Here is a 20,818-nt window from a genome sequence, read left to right on the forward strand (position 1 = left end):
TTTTGTTTTAGTAATGACTTGCTAAAAATCAAGACTGTGGACAAGGATGTTTTTCTCTGCTTTCTTGCATTTTATTCCCCTTGTCTGTCTAGATGCTGTGCGTGCTGTGTGTGTGTGCAGTGCCTGCTGCAACTGCTGTTCCAAGCAGTGTATCCACACTGGAGAAGGTAAAAGGGAGCAGCTATTTTTGAGAAAGAAAAACTGAGTAATTTATAATGCTCACACGATCAAGTCAGAAATCACCTAAAACAACAAAAAATGCTACAGCTGACACTTAGGAGCGTTTATGTGGGAGAAGCAAAGGATGTCTTGAGAGTACAGAAGAACAAAACCCCTGAATTCTTGTCCCTCGTGAGATATCTCAGTTCCTTCCAGCTGGCAAGGCTGTGCCAGCTGGAGCTGTGTCCAACACACAAGACGAGTGTTAGCATTAACTGCTGTGGTACCACCTGACATTTAGTGGTGCAGTCTGTACCATCCTTTATCCTGCCCTTAAGGAAAATAGAGTAGATAAATACTCTCTTTTAGTCTTCATACACTGTGTCTTATTTTGGTTTAGCAATTTAGCCCTTAAGATTTGCTTGGCCTTGGAAGTGGTAAGTGTGGTAGTTGTGTGATGCAGAAGAATCTTAGTGCAGAAGAGGGATAAAATATCCATTTATCAGTGTTAAACTTGTGTCCAAGGAGCACAGCTATTATCCAAGTAGTCTGCAAAGTACAGGATATCTTTAGCAATACAGTGCAGAAAACAGGAAAATGAAGTGGAAAAAATAAAATTGATATTATATGGTTTGCTGAGGCTGAACAACTAGAAACAAACTTGGCAGAGCACTGGAGTCTTACAAAGAAGTATCTGAATTTTATGCTGGAAAACAGTTTATGTTCCGGTAAAGCGTGGAAGGGATCACCATTTTCACTTGGTTCTTTTGCAACAACTCAACTGGACACAGACTTTTTAAATACAACTGTGTGGAGATTGATCCTGTACTAGCAACCACTAACTGATTTTTTGTAACAGTATAAAATTTGTAGGACAAACTAATCAAGATATGTGGATTATTAAGTGCTGCCTAGAGACAGAGGGAATCAAAGGGATTGCCAGCATTCTAGAGAATTTTCTAAATGAAAGTAGGTAGGAGATGCCAGGAAGTAGATTCTTTTTTACAGAATCAGGAAGGGAACAGAAATTCTTTGTTATTCTGACCTAGGGGAGAATTCTTCCTCTATCCACACAGGCATAAAAATAAAATGCCCTGATATCCTGTAGAAACATCAGCTTAACAGAAAATGTCGGGAAATATCCTTAAAAATAGTACTGATTTAAAATAAATGCAACCTATTTGTCTCTGCAAATGGTTAGAATTTATTTCTGCTGCAATCTGACATGACATCTTAAAGTTTAGGATTTTCGTTCTAGAATTCCATTTTGCAGACTCTGTCTTTTAAAGTTGTGATGTTTGAGCTGGTTGAATGTAATTTTTTTTATCTTTTTTTTGAATCCTGAGCTATTCAGAAGTTGAAACTTCATGTCCTGCAGCTGTTGACAATGAGCATGTGCTTACTGTCTGAAAAGGAAGGATAATGCATGCATTCGTTTTTCCCTTTCATTTATGTTTGTGAATGGATATATGTGTATGGGGACTTTGTCTCTGTGGACATACAGGAAACTATCCAAAAGGGCTCCTATGTATATGAGGACATCTGACAGTAAAAAGTGTGATGGCAAAGGAATCCAGTGTCAATTGAAGACATTCTCCTACAGCACCATTTAAAATATTCTGGTTTCAAAAGAAAAAGTTTCATTTTTTCCTGAGTCACTAGGTATTTATTACATTAAATTCTATCCATCTCTTATTTTAAAGTGGGGAAACAAGATTGGTAGATGAAAAGTAGAATAAGAAATTTAAAGGTTAAATTTTGTGCACGGACTGAAGTTTTTAAATAGAGATTATGTTTGTTCATTTATGTGAGTACATGTGGAAATGTGTCCTTGAGCCATTGATACAAAATTATAAGAATGCTGAGAAAAGGAATTGTATTCACTTTTCTAAAGCATCTTGCAATTTACACTGGCAATTAGGAAACTGCATGAGAGCTATAATATAAAAGCTTGCAGAAAATACATATTTAAGCATATCCAGTACAACTAAGAAGCAAAATGCTTTCTAATACGAGACAATACTTGGAGCATCTTTAATTTCCAGCTTTTAATTTACCTCAGTGATCTGGAGCTCCTTAATACTCTTGGAGTCCCTGTTTGGTATCCTTTAATTCCAGCAGGCAGCAGAGGGAAAGCAGTGCCTGTGCTGTGTGTGAGCAGCTGCTGCTGAACTGAGGGGTGTTCACACATCACCCGATCCCCCCGTGCGCCTCCCCTGCCTCAGCTCCTAACGCTGAGCTGGTGTGTGCAGGTTGGCAGTGAGGATAAGAATGTTGTTCTGGGAAGGAGGCCTTTGTGCTTTCATTATCTGGGAATAACCAATGCACACACGTTTTTCCTTGGTGTGTTTTTACGATCTTGTGTGGAGTCAGCGATTCTGTGGTGCCTCCTAAGGACATGGCAGAGGTTTTCAGGAGCAGGTGATGTGGAGATCTCTGTTTGCTGTTCCTCAGGTTCTTCAGGACAGCTTGTTACTGACAGCAAATCTGCAGGCATTCAAAGCCCGCATTACTTGGGTTTGTCTGAGACACAGCCAGCACTGATTACTGTAGCATGTTGTCGGCTTTGCTGTGTCAGCAGGAAAAAATTCTTTTGATGTGGAGAAATAGAAATAGAAGGCATTCAGTGTGTGCTTAGCTCCATTTGTGACTGCAACATTAAAGTGATACCGTGCCAGCCTACAAATGGCAGAAAATATTTTTCCCTTTTCTGCTCCAAAGAATATTTTCTCAGTAAGACTATACAATATTTATGGATTACTGCATTAAATAGAATTTTTTTAAAAATCAGGTTTTTTTAAATACAAAGATTCTCTTTTAACAAGTCTTGATTGTCAGCATGCATTTTTGTAGTTTGTATTAACCATCCTTACAGATGCAACTTCATGAGCTAGATGAGAACAAATCCTTTCTCCTACCTCCTACAGTAGGAACATGTATCTCCAATTCTTCTTGCACACGTTGTTTTCAAGGAGCCCTTGCAAATAATTAAAATTTTAAAAATGAAAAGACTGCTACTCTCAGAAGTAATTGTGGCTGCTAGTCAACCTGTGCAAGACCAAGGGTCGTGACTAGAGGTGTTTGGAACTGGCAGGAAGAATGTCAGAATCTTCTGTTCGAACACAGATGGATTAGTAAAGTGCCTCCTCCCTGCTTGTCAGCGTTGCCTCTTGGTTGGCATTGCAGAATTAAGACTCAATTAAACCAGATGCTAACTGCAAACCCTACCAAAGCTTTTAAAAATCTTATGCATGGTCTTAAAAAAATAAAATGTCCATACTTTGGATATGGATAAATTAATTTTCACCAGTCCTTTCAGTGGTTATTCAAGGAGGGTCACAGTAGTAGCCTGTGCTTGGGGATATCTTATATATCCAAAACCATGGAAATTTGCTTCCGTGGCAAAAATTTCAAACTGCAAATTTGGTCGAATCATAACTAAATATTTCCAGTTTTATATGCATTTCTAATTTCTTTTTAGTCCACCTTTTTAGATCCATATGTGAATTTCATTCAGCAGTATACTCTGAGAGTATTTCCACGTGTTGTGTTTAGCTGGTGAAATTTTAGTCTTTCCTCAGCAGACGTTTAGGGCAGTGTTTGACTGAGCAGGACTGACATTCTGAACAAGGTTACTACTGAAAGTAGATTTAGAAAATTTTGGATACATGTTTGAAAAATATTCTATAGAACAATAAAAGGAAAAAGCTTGATAGCTAATTTAAGAAAATTAAAATAACCTGAAAGCTACCAAGTTGATTGAAACTTTCCTCTGTCAACCTCATAGTTTTGAACGTGCAGCTGCCTCCCCACCACCTCCAGGGATACTCTCCTCTTAGCAACTCTAGGAAAGGCCAAGCAGAAATTGCATATGCCTTGGAAATGATGAAATTGAATAGACCCAGGGCTGCACAGATAAACCAAACACACTGGAGAAATAATTTTTGTCAATCCTTTTTGGTTACAATATTCTTACAGGGTGCCACTTGTAACAGCCACAGATTTGGGGGGTTTTATTTAACTGAAATGCTTCTAAATAACACGATAAAAATAAAGACAGCTCTTTGGTAAAAGGTGAATTGTAACATCTCTTTCAGACACTCCTATCTCTCAGCAGCAGACAGCATATCCTGGACACATTTGCTGCTTTGCCATTTAATATACATGAATTAGGAAACACATTTTTTAAGTGAGTCAGGAAGAAGTTTTGTCCATTGGTACAACATTCTATAAATTTATAGATGCATTCTAGATTAATGGTTTTGATCCCTAAGTTAAGTATCCAGGCACAAAATTGTCAAGATGTGCAGCAGCTATGATTTACTTTGAGCCAGAAAATCTCATTATCTTTGTGTTACCAAATGTTAAATCACTGCCTTGAGACCTGTTTTGAATAGCTTAATCATGTGAAAAGAGAAAAAAAAAGAGATGATCCTTCCTTTGGAGAATTACATTTGGAGACAGAGACATAACTTTAAACAACTTGAAATCATAAAAAACAGAAGTAGAGAAAAGGAAAACATGATAGAATAAAATGTGAAAATCTGAAATCTGAAAGTGAAAAACATGTAGTCCGTAACTCAGATTATCAGCAGGTACTTTTACACAAGAAAAGTGTGATACAATATTCATAACGCAAACATTCACAGTTCAACACAATTCAGAGTTCAATTATTTTGCAGTTAGACCCACTTACGTGGCATAATGAATTGACATTGAGAGGAGTGGAATGAAGGATGGAAGAAGATTCAAATATGCTAGTAAAAAACCAAACCAAAACAAACCAATATAGATATGGCACTCGCTTTTTATCTTTACAATATGAAATCAAGATACTCCCTTTTTCAGTCACTAATTCACAGTAGAATTGTGAATATGGGAGAGGATTTGCACTCAGCTTGATTCGATTTGGCTATCACCTCCTGGTGGAATGGAATTGCAGAGCTTTTGGAAGGCTCCTGGTGCAGCACCTGGACACTGAAATAAAAAAAACTCAGACATCCACAACAGGTTTAGTACAAGGACTTGAAGTAAGCCTTTATCTTTTAGACAGCAGTCTTCATACACAGAGATATTTTTATTGTTTTAAGGTGCAAGGCAGCTGTATGGCCATGGTGAAGCAATCTAACAGTCTCTGGATTTTCTTCAGAAACTTCCTTCAAAGGTTCCTAATTACTCCTACATACCAATGACATTACTGCAGACATGAAATTAGGTCTCTGTAAGCTTGCAAATGGTACTTCTGGGAAACCCTTGCAAAGTAAGTTTGGTTTTTTAAAAAAATTAAATCTGCTTATTTTTCTGGTTATGTAGTCAATCCTAGTAAGAAAAGAAAAGATGGCTTAGCTGTAACTATGGGAGTAGATGCAGGACTTCTCCCTGAGAAGTATTTAATTTGTCCTTGGTGAATGTTTCTTGGAGAGAAGGCACATTAATGAAATACCTCTTGTGAAAAAGGACATGAGATCCCAAATCAGTATTAAGATCTCTCCTGTGTTGTGCTTTACTGAGCAATAACAAAGAGTTGCTGTAGCTGACATAAACTTCTGTGGGGCCTTAATATTTGGTAACCAAATTCCACAGTACTCTGCAATTGCAGTGCAACACTGCATTCAGTGTTTTCCTATGGTAATAATATGGAGATCACACTAACCTGTTTTAAAAAAATAAATTGCATTTCAGAAAGATTGCTTTCAGCAGCTCAGCTCTGTAAACACCTATTACATATCTCTTTAGAGATATCAGAATTTTATGGAACACTTCTTTGCCCAGCAGTGCCTCAGGCTAAGAATTTTGTCTTTGATTACTAATTTTTATTCCTATAATTTGACCTCCTGATATATGAGGTGATTTTGTGCAGTCGGTTTTCTGGTGTGCCCTAATGATAGCAGTGAAAGTTTTTGTATTTACCTCTTTTTTATTTTAACAAATATTTTGAGTGATAATTAACTATCCTCTGTGGGCAAAATTCTCTTTAGTCTAAATTGCCTATATCTGCAGATAAGAGAATAGATTGTAGTGTTGATTAAAAGGGCGATTTTTGACCTAAATGTTTAGAAAGCTGGTGGACTTTTGTATCAATTAAAATTCAAATTTATATAAATGATTATTAAAACAGTCCTAAAAATTAGTGAATTTTTGTGAATAAAAATAGAAAGTCAGAATTAATACCTGCCTCCACATGTATCAGCTTACCTGGAAGGGTAGGAACTATCTTAGAGCTGTTTCCTGGCAGAATCTGAGTTAGGTGAAATGCTGTGCTGTCTTAAAGGAAAAAGAGTCATCAGGCCCTGTATCCCATCTCTCAGTGTGGGCAAAAGCTGATGTTGTGGGAAGAACAGAGTGATGGCTAATGAGACTTCCCCAGAACTGTCTAAGCATTTCTATGAGGTCAGGAGTCTTTTTGAATGGGTTTTGCCTAGGACTTTTTCTTTTCCCTGAGGAAAGAGGCACTGCTATCAAATTCTTCACTTTTGAAAGACTTTAAGTGAGCCTTAGAAGAAAATGAGACTTCTTGTAAGAAGAAAAGTGCAAGTTTATTCTGTTTTAGCAAGAGGTATTTTGAAGCCAGGTGTTGCTCACCAAGCATGCTCTGCCTCCCTTAGGCTCAAGCCTGGTCTGCATTTTTAGATGTTATTTACTAACCTAATAGAAGATGTTTGTGGTTAAAGTGCTGATTTGGGAACCAGAAATAAAATAGTTGGGGTGCTTTAGTCTGGGCTCTCAGTGGGTGGTAAATATGCATTTCTGGAATCAGACACAGGCTCCATATTACAGGGATGTAGGTTTTACACACCGATGAGCTGCTCCCATGCTCAAAGCTGAACGATTCTGCACCTTCAGTGCTGTCCAGCAGCTGAAACAGCCTTTCAGGTCAGCTGTGCCTACTGATACAAGGTTAGTTCTGCCAGACCCACCAGTGTGCCTGTGCATGCTGCTCCTTGGGCAGGCTTCAAAGCAACGAGTGTGGGATTTGATTTAATATTGGCCTGAGAGGTGGCCCTGCTGGACCTGTAGTGACTTAGTGAAAATCAATTCAAGTACAGATGCCAAAGCATCGTTTGTTTTCCCTTTATGCAGCATGTCCTAGTCCCCACAGCCACAGGGAACAGCAGACAGCAGGAAGGACCAATAATCCATTTGTCAATACCTATTTAAATTGCAGACTTAGTTCAGAGCACATCCTTCACTGCTCGCATGGCATCGAGCACAGATTCTCCTGTCAGGTCGCTGCGTGTCTCTAATACCTAATGAGAGTTTAAGGCGTTGTGGTTAGTGCTTTGTTTTCAGTGACTATTTACATGCAAACCTGCTTAGCTGTAACTGTGTCATTCCGAGCACAGTTAAATAACTTTGCATTCAAAATTCTCACTTAGAAGGAAAGGTCTCATTTCCATAAGGTGTATATATACAAATCAAAGCTGGTGGGTGGAAGGTTTCAAGCCATCCTGAGGATCTGCTACAGTGATTGACAGAGTCTTTATCTTCTACCCAGTTTTTATAAATTGGAGAGGATTTTACTGATGTGCAATTTGTGCCTTAGAAACTGAGAGGAAAAATCTTTCTTATCTTGCTTTTCATATGATGTGATCATCTACTAAGGAGCAGCGTGCCTGAAACACAACCAGCTGCAAGCCACAGATATTTTTTCAAAGGTGGAAAATGCAAAATCCCACAATATAATTCACAGTTAAAGTCTCTGATTATCTTCATTATCTACTACTCTTGTTAAATCTTCATTTTGTAAAAGGTCTCATAAATTAACCCTGCAATTTGCTAATTCTGCTGAACAAAGGCAGACTATTTTATCTTGAAAAGACCTAACATAATAGTCTTTACCCTTGTTTTATTCTTTCAAAACATTTTTTATTTATTTACTAAATCTACTGAGTATTTGGATGAGTTTAAAAACTACAATGTTCTATTAAGGAGAAAAATGCAACCTAATCCTCTTATACTAATTAAATGGGAAGAGTGTTAATGAGGAACGTGTCAATTGTCAATGCCTGAAAAAAATCTAATTAGTTTGACTCATTAAAATGATGCTGTCAGTCCTTTTCCTGTAAAATTTTAAAGAAAAATTCATTTTTTCCCTATGGTTATGTTACATAAATCTGTGAAACCATTCACATGACTTCAAGGTCAATAGTGATAAAGAGAAACCTTTCTGAGGAGTTATTACACTCGGAATCAAGAAGCTGTAAAATTTGAGTGTAAATGGTTGGGTGTGAACCTCTAACCCAGCACTTAAACCCTGAGTTATGGGAAAGTTAAGCATCTCCATTTTCTTCTACAAATGAGGCCTTTCCAGTGACCTCCCTGCACAGCTCTCCTAAATTGCAGTCTCGGTATTGCAGCCACCCTCCTCCAGCCCTCTCACCATTCACTGAATGGATGCTCTTGGAGAAGGCTTGAAAATTTCTGCCTGAAATGGTGCAGTTGGAAATGTTCTGTTCAATCTCCAGCCTTTATTTAAGGTGACCTCTCCTTCATTATTCCCTTCTGCATTATTATTCAAATGGTATACATAATTTACCTCCACCTAACTCGAAATTAGTATTTATGGAAGGAAAGTCATCAAGTCGTTTTTTTTTCCTCACAAGGCTGGAGAAGCACATACATGAAATCATTTCACAATGATTAATTAATTGCCTGTGGTAAGCATTTCCAATTTTATTGTGTTAAAAATTTGAACAGATGCATAACAAAAAAAAATCAAAGGATCTTTTCTTGGTAAATGGTAAACGGAAGTATAAAATACCAATAAGTAACTTTTGGAACATTAATTGATTGTCCACCATGTATTTTTAATTAAGTATCAAGTTGAATAATTTCTTCTCCCTTGTAATGGTGAGAGTAATGTTTTGTGGAGTTCAGGTGCACCAAGGCTGTGTGGTTTCCTTGTGCGTGTGGAAATATGTCTGCAACAAATGAGAGATCTTAAAAACCACGTGCCTGGCTTTTGAAAGATGAGAAGATGATAAAAAGAATTGCCAGAAATGCTTTTGGGATATTTGCATCCACCCTGAAGAGCTAATTCTTAAACAGCCATAGCTTTCTGAAAACTGTCAAGAAAAAGCTTATTTCAAAGACACAAATAACAGGAATGCATGTGGTTGCTCTATTTCAGGTGGAATTGGATGTGACCAAAATGCAACATTTTCATTGTGTCTATTTAATGGTGATGTTGAATTAAATAACTCTGCCTTCCAGTTATCTGATATTGTTAATGGATGAATTATCCCATTATATGAATCCTCAGATACTTCAGTGATGATGTTTAAATGGCAAGATCACATTTTTTGAAGTACTGTCCCAACCCATGTTATTGTCTTGGCATTCCTCAAATATTCTTTGATAAGCTAACTCATCTTTCTGACTTATTTTAACGTTAGAATAGCCCCATAACTTTTCTAGAGAGATTCCTAGATATTTTTTCGAGTGGGTGAAGGAACTGAAGGAGATGACGTTATAGATTTACTACTTATATCTAGGTAGTTATTAATATTATACTTATATAAACATCTATAAGAGAGATACTTGCTTGTGTATTTGTTGTGTAACATGCATGACCTGCTAGAGAAGCCTCACTTCCATCTGCAGCAAGTGGGAGTGTGTGTGTCTGACACACAGTTCCAAAAATTAAAGGTTTTGAATTCGTGATGAGCTAAAATTATTCCTGCGTGTGTGTAACCCTATTTAGCCAACACCCATTGGGTGTTTTTATAGCTGTGTGATAGCAACAGAGTGCAAAGCTTGCTCAAACAGCTTAAATTTAAGCAATTTCCTTTCCCTGCTGACTGCATGTCAGGTTCAATAAAACCTGTTTTCCTTGCAGGCAGCAGAAATCTCAGGTGCAGCTCGAGGCTGGAGCTGGGTGCCAGCGCTGTGTGGGATTGCCAGGCTCCCCGCAGGCTCCACAGCAACAGGGACTCTTCTGCTGAGGGGAAAGGGTCAAATTTACTGCTTACACTTGTATTCTTGTGGAGAGGATCTCAAGAAACCAAGAGATATTATATTTCTTCTTATTGTGAAGATCTTTTTATTGCCATTTCATTTTTTTTTCCTCTAATAGCATTGAAATTTGGAATTTACACGTCTTGTCAAAAGTACCAATCCTTCACCTTGGATGAAGTCCCCAAATCCTGCCCTGCCTTTCACCTGTACCCCCAAGTCACCCATCCCGGTATAGACGTGGTGGCTTAAAAGGCTTTTCTAGGAATTTGCCATGGCACACTATTATTTTTCCATATTCTAGACAAGGTAGATTTGTCAGACCCTTATAGAACATTTCTGATTGCACAATACGCTTTACAGTCAAATTTCAAAACACTGAATTATTGCAGACAAAAAGGAATATTCCATATATTGACATTTTAGGTGGAATCGGTTTTATTCCTAAAGTAGTATTTAAATTGACGTTAGGGGCCAAATGCATAGGTTTTTCTTTAGTGGTTTCCTAGTGAATAACCTTTTCCAAAGTATACCAGAAAATATAGATAAGAAGGAAATTTCTTTCAGTTGGCTGGCTTTTATGAACATTTTAACAAAAAAATGCTGTGTTAGCCTTTGAGAACTTGCAGTAGGTGCTGGTTTTGCATGTCAGTTGTGCAAGGCCAGGCTGTGCTAATACAGACTGTGCTGAGCCAGTTGTGACCTCAGGAGGTTTCACACAGCTGCCTCCAGTTTCAGTGGCTGCTCCACTGTTGAATTCCAGCACCAGGGCTCCCCATTGTTATGCTTAGAGGGATCTGTTATCATTTTAGTGCCAGTCAGTATAGAAACCAACCTCGTTATTGAGATAAAAGTGTTACCCAGGAAATTGCAAGGTGACAAGAAGTATACAAATCAGCTAGAGATAAAAAGATCTCCAGAGTGTCGAGCAGCCTCCACAGTCAGCAGAAACTTACTCTGCAAAGCATTTGAAAAACTTGGTATAATCCATTCTAAGACAGACTGAAAATTCCACCAGAGCTCTGGATGGATGGCAGGTTGGCTCAAAGTGGCTGAATGTGTTTTAATTGAATGGCATACATTATTTATACATGATAATGTTATATATAAATATAACATACTTTTCCCTTACTCCTGTGTCTCCTTCCCTTAAGCCTATACATCCTATAGTTTTCCCTTATTCCCAGTAAATTGGGATATACAATAATCCTAAGAAGATACTAAAATTTGTATTTATTATGGAATAAAATTCCAAGTTGATTCCTCTGCATAGCTATCACTGGAACTTTGTGTGCTTGAGGGGTACTTTTTCATTATTTGAAACTGATCTCCTGGAGCACAGCAGTCACAAGAATAAGCCATAAAATCTCATTGCCTTAATTTTGGAGTCTCATCTTATTCTCTTGAATACAAATGTTCTGTTTTTGTGCTTCCCCCTTAAATAAGGTTCTGGTTTTGGTGGCTTTTTCTCGATAGCAGGCTTGACACTGCAAAACTGATATCTGTCCTAACTCTCACAACTGTGTGGATGCAGCTCTTTGAGCTGGGGAATTAAACCCTAAAGAATATTAAGCCACAATAACAATAAATGATAATTAAATATGTGATCACATTTTTATTGCTGCTGCAGGAAATAGGTAATCTTTTTATCTATAAAAGCTACACTCAGCTGGGATATATGCTCAAGAATACCATCTCTGCAGTGCCATTGAATTTGGCACTGTCTTTAGCATTTGTTTGTTTGTTCTGCTTTTAATTTCTATTGGTGGGTGCCAGTTATAGAACATTTTTAGAACAGCTTTTACAAGGTAATTATTGAATTTTAAAAATTTATTAGATTAAACTAAACAGAACAAATACTATATATCATGAAAAGAAATGCAAGAACACAATTCACAATGTAAAATCTTTTAAAAATAGGAAAAATAGTTAAATCATCTGAAAAACCCCTCGATATCACCTGGTGAATAGCACAAAAAAAGAAGATTTTCAAACCCACAGAAAAGCAGTTTCAAAGCTTTCAGTCTGAGGTGAGGTAATCAAACATCTCCAATGCACTTGTCCATGTTGATGTGGTTTGACAGACATTCCATTGCACGTCGCCTCTTGTTTGGTGCTGGTTTCAGCATGAGGAAAGGTGCATTGGGCGTGGCTGGTCAGTGGATGCTGTTCATGTCTTCAGTGCATTCACAGTCCATATTCTACTGAGAATGCAACCTGCACACTGACAGCGTTTTCTTACAGCTCAGTGGGAACTCAGGACAGGCTGCTCCATTTTAGGAGCATTGCCTGTGGATACTGGGATGTGTATTTGCAGTATTTAATTCACTGCAGCCATTGTAGCTTTAGGCAGAATTTCTGCAAAACTGCAAATGAAACAATCCTGACATACAGAAATGAGCATTTGTTATCTCACAACTTCAATTTCTCAGTCTGGTGTCAGTTGTTAAACCAATAAAATGAGCATAATGATGATTGATAAAGGACATAATATTTTCTTTGTTTGCCTATTCAGTGATTTTTTTGTGACTACCTCAGATTCACAGTAGACACATTAGAGGAAGCAGAGGATGATGAGAGATTTTTTTTTGTCTTAGCTACACAGGAAGACCCTAGTGGCTACTCTTGAGATAACTGGCAAGTCATGTATTTTAATGCCATCTATTTTTAGATGCTATTTGTTTTCACTTCCCCCACACATTTCCCTCACTCCTTTAAGAATAATTCTTGCTCTGCTTCCCATGCAAATCTCTTGCTGTTTTCTAAGTCTCTATTTCAATTATGTTAAGCACAATGAAATAATATTTAGATGATTAATTGAAGCTCTGATACACTGAGTAGCACCAAATCTAGACTTGTCTTTAGATATTTTTCCTCCTGGCCTATCCCAACCGTGCTTTTAAAAAATCAGAGGCGGGTGGTATAAAATAATGTGTAATCATAAAATTGTAACACAGATGTACACTGTGTGAGGATGGGGAGTTCAGGTGAAAAAGGAAGATCTTGAATCTGGACTTTACCATGTTATTACTACAATTAACAAATCTAAATATCTTCTGTTGATATTTTTAATTTGTAACTTCTTTGGTTTTGCCCTTACTGAAAAGGAATAGACATTTTAAGAGGCCTGGCTAATAAGAGCTATGTCAGGCTGTGCCAGCCTGAGGGAGAGAACTTCAGTAACATTGAGATGGCACTTGGAGTCACCACATGACCCTGATTTAATGATGTTATGATACTCCTCATTGTTGGACACTCTTTCCATCCCCAGCACTAGAATGTCAGTGTCAGCCAGGCTCACTGTGCAAGGGGGACCAGCGTGCACCTTCCCCCTGTGCCTGTCCCCTCCTCCCTTCCCTTTGTTAGAGCCCGTGCTCCTTCCCCAGTCCCATGTCACACGCTCAGTGTGCTGTCACTGCCACTGCCAGATTAGGGCTCCAGTGAGAGTCAGGATCCCACTCCTGCTTCCAGAGGGGCTGGCAGTCACCCTGCACTCGGCTTCTGGAGCTCTGCATAATCAATTCTCATGGTCCGGAGAGTCAGAACCACTGAAAAATGGAGTTAATGCAGTTTGGCCTTGGGGAATCAAATGGCTACAGAATCTGACATCCTCACAGCAGGCTCATGCTCTGTTATCAGCTTATTAAAAATTCCAGTTCCCAGTCTAGGATCAGTCATAATTCCTCTGGACTAATGTAGCAGATGGGAGCCTATTAAGTCTTCTGTAATGAAAGCCTACTGAGAAATACTATTAATTTAATATTAAAAATTGTTTTGAATGAATTGAAGTTAGATTCTTTTCCACTTTAACTTATCTCTTTATTGAAGAAGAGACTTGTATAATTAGCATAAAGCCCTGCAATCATGAATTTTCTGATGCAGTTCTGTTGAAAAATACTGTTATCTCAGTTACAGATGTACTGAGTAAGTAGATGAATGTAGCAGATTGAAACATATGGCCGTGTTGAGAGGGTTGGGTGTTGTTTTTTCTTTTTTGCAGCATTTCTGGATTATGAATGTATAGGGGTAACATATGGAATAGCTTCAGTCAGCAGTGCATCCACAGCACAGCTCAGCAGAGAGGAGCAGGGCTGTGGGCTGTGTGTGCTGTGGGCTCGCCTGGCAGTAAATTGTGTGGCAGTGCTTATAACTTACATCTAAAGATGAATTACAAAGAGTAGAACCAGTTTAATAGCAGTGAGACTGCAGAGGATATCTGCAGAAAATTGGAGGTATTGAACGATTCCAAGGAAGCAAAAGTTGAGTGTCCATTCTGTCCAAACTGACAAATGGTGTAGATGTCTGATGTGTGGGAGAAAGACTGAGGAGTAGATGGAAAAACAAACCTGGGGAGGAGAAGGCACAGGAAAGAAACCTTGCAAAATACAGTGAATATATCAAATTCAGGCCAGTAAAATTCTTAGGTTCATCTGTAAGTTGGAACATCAGGGCTCAAAAATCATTTGGCTGTAGATAAGCATGCAACAGTGTATTTGTTGCCAAAAGAACCTAACAGTACTCCCCTGCCCCCTCAGATCACTGTGCATGTTAAATATAAATAACTTGTTTTGCTCCCACTAAAATGCTATTGAGTTTGTGAATCAAGTATAGATGCAATGCAGTTTTTTAAGCACAGCCAGCAGTATGATACTGGGTATTTCACCACGTTTATAATTGTGTACCATTTCCCATTTTTAATGCTAATTTAATTGGCCTCTCTAACTGAGGAGACAGTAAAGAGATCTTTCTACACAGGTGAAAAGATGTAGTAAGTTAAGGCTGATAAAGCTCCTCACTACAGCTGTCTGGGATTAGGTGCAGCAAACTCAGGAGAAAGCTAATGAGTATAATGAGCACTGATTAGAATAAATTCCAGCTGTAAACCAGTAGTCCTGTTCCTGGGAGCAGAAGAAATTGGTTTCTCTATGCATATTTCTTTTTACTCTCACATGGAAAAGCAGCATGTGTTTCCTGGAGATTAATTTTCCTTTCAACATTGAGCTGGGCCAGGGAAAATTGAGAAAAATATAGTAAAACCATTACTGAAAGAAAAGCATTTTTACTGAGAACCCTGTGTCCCTTATTCACTGATCCTGATAACACTGATGGAGATTTAGTGATGCACTGTATATCTGAAGTCAGGGTTTGATTGTCTCAGCAAGAAAAAATTACTGAATCCCAAGGAAGGTGAACAGGAATCCAGCACTGATCCATGTTCCCAGCAACACTTCATCCCAAGTGCAGCCAGAAGTGGAAGAATGTGCTTGGAGTGATGCAGAAGTTTGGCCTAACTCTGCTGTCAAGGAGGGAGGTGAGATCTAAGAAGTAGGAGGGAGTCTTACACCAAGCAGAGGAAATGATCTGTGGGCTCCATTGGAGCCTTTATGGATAAAGTGCCTCCGGATCCAGCAAATCATTACTCCTCTTTTCACTTCAACGTTGAGTAATATTAGATAGAAATCCCAGCTTTTCTCCAATTTCTAATTTTCTCAAGATACCTATGATGTTAGAAGGTTACATTAACTGATGTGAATATTAGCTAAAGTACTAATCCATGCAGTCAGGGACTTTGAAGGCTGTGTGCAGTAGTCTGAATAGCAGAACACGTGGCAAAAATTTGGTATCTGTTGCATTTCTAAAAGAAAAAGTCAAAATTCTGGTTTTGTACTTTAAAACCTGGAAAATTAATGTCTCTGTAGGTGAGAAGACAGAAGACTTCAGACCTGTGGCCCTCAGGAACATTGCTGTGTGACATGAAACAGCTTAAAATAGTCAGGTTATGCTAAACCTAATCACCGATTAAAGCATTTTGCTAGGAAGCTTGAGAGATATTTTAATACAGGAGAAGAAAACTAGGCTGCCCTGGCTGTTCTAATATTTGAGTTAAAATACAGCTGTGTATTGACAGCAATGTATCTGCAGCTCCATAAAGAGTAGACTGGTGTTTGAAAACTCAGCTCAGTAATTCTGATGTGTTGGTACAGTTGGAGAAGTTACATTTTGTACTTGAAGATGCTGTAATCAGTGCACATTCAGTCTGCAATTCATGGGCTGAAAATAATAAATTCTGCCTTTTTATTTCAGTACTTTGATACCTTAAGAGTAGTGCCTTAGAAAATTGCAAGGGAAGCCAACTAAAATTGTAATTGTTGTGCAGAGATTGCTTTGTAACCTCAGTTTCCTGAGCACTAAGATCAGCATTGCCTCTCACCAAAAACTCCGGCTTATTTTGCCTCAGTTCCAGCATGCAGGGTAAAGCACTGTCCTCAATCATTGCTCAGGCTGAATTAACTGAAAACCCATTTCCCATGTCCAGTATATCAGTGCTAGACATGCTTGAGAGGAACTCCTTTCTCTATTTCTTACCACCTCTGCTCTAACAAATTTCCAGTCTGCCTCTATTTTTTTGGAAGCTCTCCCCACGGCAGTGCAGACGCTGCACATTCCCAGGCCCTGGTGGGGCAGGACTGCAGTGCCCAGCTGAGCCCCTCACCCTGGCAGCTCCCCACAGCTCCACTCTTCAGCCACCCGGCCCTCCCTAGGCTCCTCCCCTGCCTTTTGGCTCTCAGATCACATCCTGCAACGTGTTCTAGAATATCTAGATTGCACTGGATTTTCCTGCAGGTAAGTATCATCTATGATCATTCACTACTGGAATTTATAAAAGGCTATCACTGCAGAGGTACCACTTATGGCAGTTTTAGGGCCTGGATACTAAATGAGGAGTCTTAGATGTGGGTGGAAAAACTCTATTACAGTGGCTAAAAAAAGGGTTCTCATCTCCATATGTGTTAGGAAAATCTGAGTCATGGGTTTCAAACTGTGCTTGTTACAGGCTCTGTGCTCCTGTGTCTTCAGCTACACTGTAGTGACTTATGTGCAGGGTCAACTGCACTGTAAATATTTAACTATTGTTTAATATGGGTGATATTTCCACTAGAAGATTAAGGCTATTGCAGATGAGAACTTTTCTTTCAATAAGAGTCACTTAAGTTGTTCTGTTCTTGAAAAAAAAAATTGGTTAAACCAGATGGTATCTCTGTAGTTTTCTTGCAATGCCATTCAAAATTATTATAGCACTCCATCTTAACTCATTTTAGACATGCTTGTGTAGTGTACTCATGTCTGAAATGGTCATACAAGCAATTTGTCTTGCTTGTGGGCAATTTTTTTTGCAGTTTGTGCAGAGCATTGCAGTGTTGTGACTTAATCACTGTTTTAATCCAGTGTAAAATGAATTTTGTTTATACTGCAGCCACAGTATAGAAACATCCTTAGTTTGCAGTAAGAGCTGACTAAATCAGAGGTAACACTGGTGTGTGGATGGCTTGGTGTTCTGAGTTTGTTATAACTGACTCCAGAGTAAAAATGCATCATTACTAAAGGGATAATGGGCATACAGATTGCATTGAGAAAACCTTACAAGTCTTCCTTGTAAGGAAACCTTACTAGTTCTTCCAGTAGTGAGGAGAGGCAAGTAATCACTCAGTTTTGCCTTCTCTGATCTTCTCCTTTCAAACTTCTTTTCAGATACACTAGTTACTTTAAAGCTTTATTTGTCAAGACTAGTTCTGCAAGGTAACAATAACTGGAAAGGGCTCCATATGCTGGGTTCCTTTCAAACCTCCTCCTGTGACTAACATCATCTCTGCTTTGTATCTCAGAATCTAGATCCCGTGTTTCAGGGTTAGATTTGCCATGTGATAGCTTTGCAATAATCCACAGATACATCAGATCCCTGGATTTGTCATAAACTAAGGATTGGGAGTTTCCTTGTGGTCTAAGAAGTTCTACAGGGGTATCTGTAAGGCTCTAGGTAACAGTGCTAGGATTTTTCTAAGTTCATAATGCCTAGGAAATTACTCCCTGTGTAACTCCTCTAATCCCCTAGCTCCATGGTAGCTTTATTGCTCATGCCTTGGGAAACTGGTTAAATCAAGACATTCTTGCAGTTGTGTGGTGCAGGTGAGGAGCCTGAGCACACTTCATGCCAAGGAAGTAACTACACAGGTCAAGTTTATCATAAGGATACAACAGTGAAATAAGAGAAACACAAATACTAAAAGTATATTATTTCTCCCTTCCAAATGCAGCAGATCACACTTGTCAAGCCTGTCTAGAATTAGCTATTTTCTTTAATGATTTTTTTTCCACCTGGAAGGAGGTGTCCTTTGAGGGGTGGCAAAGAGCTTTGGGCATGTCTGGTTTGTAGAAAGGAGGCTGAGGTGACCTCGTTGCCCTCTACAGCATCCTCCAGAGGGGAAGTGGGCAGGGAGGTGCTGAACTTCTCCCCAGAGAAGGTATCCAGTGCTAAGGTGCTTGGGAATGGTTCAAAGCTGTCTCACGGTGAGTTCAGACTGGACATTAGGAAGCATTTCCTTACCAAGAGCAGGGGCAGATGCTGGAACAGGCTTCCAGTGGCAGTCAATGCCCAAGCCTGTCAGTGTTTTAAGAGGCATTTGGACCAGGCCCTTAAAGCATGCTTTATCTTGGTCAGCACTGGGTGATTGTTGTAGGTCCCTTCCAACTGAAATAATCTATTCTAAAAGCAGTATTTGGTTCAACAATGGGAGATGCTTCATGGCATCCAGCTAGAAAGGGCTAAGAAACCAGCATGTGCTTTTTTAAAAATAATACTTTTAATACCAGTGCATTATCTTTTAGTGCACTATGTGACTGCCAAGTTAATAGAATTATTTTCCTTCAGTTTTGGTGAGAGCAGGTCAGATTCTGAATGTTTGCTTTCAGTACACGTTAAAGAAATGCCTAAGCTGAAAATTGAAAAGGTCCCGTTTACTGCATAGCGATCAAAGCATGACCCCTTCCTGGCAAGAAAAAGAAATTGAAAACTAATTTCAAGGTTCAGGATTAATTCTCTGTCAAATTGACAGAAGAGAGCCTACACTAGAATACATTTAGCATAAATGTAGAACCTTCTCTTTATCTGTTCTTTTCAGAGTGCAACTTATTACTTTGATTTCATGGTTCCATAGCATAAGCATTTTAAAAGTTAGCTGTCTGAATTTGGTCAAATAGCTACAAACACAGGCTTTTTACCAAATGAATCTATCAGTTTGCTTCCTATTAACATCACTGTTCTCTGCTGATGACCTTTTTCTGAATGTGTGTTTTTCCATCTTCCCTGCAGTAATTGCTGGAAATGATTGTCATGTAAGGAGCTATGGCAAACAGGAAACATCAAAGCACTACAGCCAGCATGCTGGATCACAGAGCCAGAGCCTGCCCGACTTCATCTCACAACAGGGAGCCTGAAAATGAAGCAAGTGACCTTCCCATTGAAGATTATGCAGCAAAGGAGGCAGAACTAGCAGCTGTCAGAGCAGGTAGTCCCACCCCTGTGGAACATGAGTGCAATGACCATAGCGGAGATGGTGACTCCAGCTCTGACTATGTAAACAACACTTCTGAGGAGGAGGACTACGATGAAGGCTTGCCAGAAGAAGAGGAGGGGATCACGTACTACATCAGATACTGTCCAGAGGATGACAGTTACCTGGAAGGAATGGACTGCAATGGGGAGGAGTATGCTCCCCATGAGGAACACCATGTTGAAACAGATGAATGTCAGGAAGCTGTGGAAGAATGGGCTGAAGGTAAAATTCAGCACCAAGATGAGAATGAGGTGATGGACAGGCAAGAATGGCAGGAAGGTCAAGATAATGGCATTCAGATTTTGGAGGATGAAGCATCATCTTTGGAGATCCAAGACCAAGAAGAAAACATACAGTACTGTCAAAGTGAAGGTGACTATCCGGACTATTACCCAGCAGAGGCTAATGGAAATTCACAGGGAATATCACCATACCATTCTAGAAAAGAGGATGCAGAGCTGGAAGAGCAGGAAGAGGACATTGACCAGATTGTAGCAGAAATCAAAATGAGTATGAGCATGAGCAGCATTAACAGTACAACAGAAATGAGTCCAGAGCACACTGGGACTGAAAACATGGCACATGACTACAAAGAGACTTGTTCAAAGGGAGAAGCTGTTCACAGTGCTAACAGGCACGAGGGGAGGCCAAAATCTCTGAATATCCCATCTGCGTCTAAGCACAGTGGAGATGTGCATCGAGGTTTTAAAGCAAAGTCAAGGTCCCCAGAGGACAGACAGAAGTGGCCGCAGGAGCAGGTATGAGGTGCTTTTTTAACCAGACTGTCAGGGGCATTATGCAAGTGTTATGTTAGTTATTTCAAACAAAATTAGCAACATTTTAATAGGTATTAATATGTAAATGTATTGGCAGTATTTTAAATTTTACTGTAACATCGTTCACATAATCACATTGTGTGTTTAGAAAGAGGTGCTAAATGTAATCAGCATATGCAGAGATCTAGCAACGAGGTTTTGCACTGAGAAGAGACACAAATTCAAGCAAAGGTATTCCAGATGCATGGGGCAAAACCAGTTTCTTTATTTTCATTCTGCAGTGACAGTCTGGAGAAACTTAAAACTGGGGTCAGCATTGAAATAGTTGAATTTTTTTTTGCATGAATGGCTGTACCATTGCCTTAGTGATTGATAATGTTCTGGTTTTGATAGAATGTATGTCAAATCTAGATCCTGTATATGTTAAAAAAACCTTCAAGAAGTGCCTGCATATTGTTGTGTGGTTTTTTTACTGGCTGGACATATCTTGACCTTGACAAGGAGGAAGAAATAGGAGCTTTTCTCTTACCAAAAATG

At 39.0% G+C, this 20,818-nt stretch overlaps 1 protein-coding gene across 3 annotated transcripts in view; it reads left to right on the forward strand.

Annotated features, from left to right (window-relative positions):
• Positions 1-20,818, forward strand: part of APBA2 (amyloid beta precursor protein binding family A member 2) — an 83,774-nt gene that overhangs the window by 29,536 nt on the left and 33,420 nt on the right. For all 3 annotated transcript variants that reach the window (XR_010082372.1, XM_063412547.1, XM_063412548.1), the window contains one exon: positions 19,262-20,263. Coding sequence is in view for 2 of the 3 variants with exons in the window: in XM_063412547.1 (XP_063268617.1) it covers positions 19,295-20,263 (969 nt within the window). In the remaining variant the exon portion in view is untranslated. The remainder of the gene's footprint in view (positions 1-19,261; positions 20,264-20,818) is intronic.

Source organism: Prinia subflava, chromosome 15, assembly GCF_021018805.1.
Source record: "Prinia subflava isolate CZ2003 ecotype Zambia chromosome 15, Cam_Psub_1.2, whole genome shotgun sequence".
NCBI classification, from domain to species: domain Eukaryota; kingdom Metazoa; phylum Chordata; class Aves; order Passeriformes; family Cisticolidae; genus Prinia; species Prinia subflava.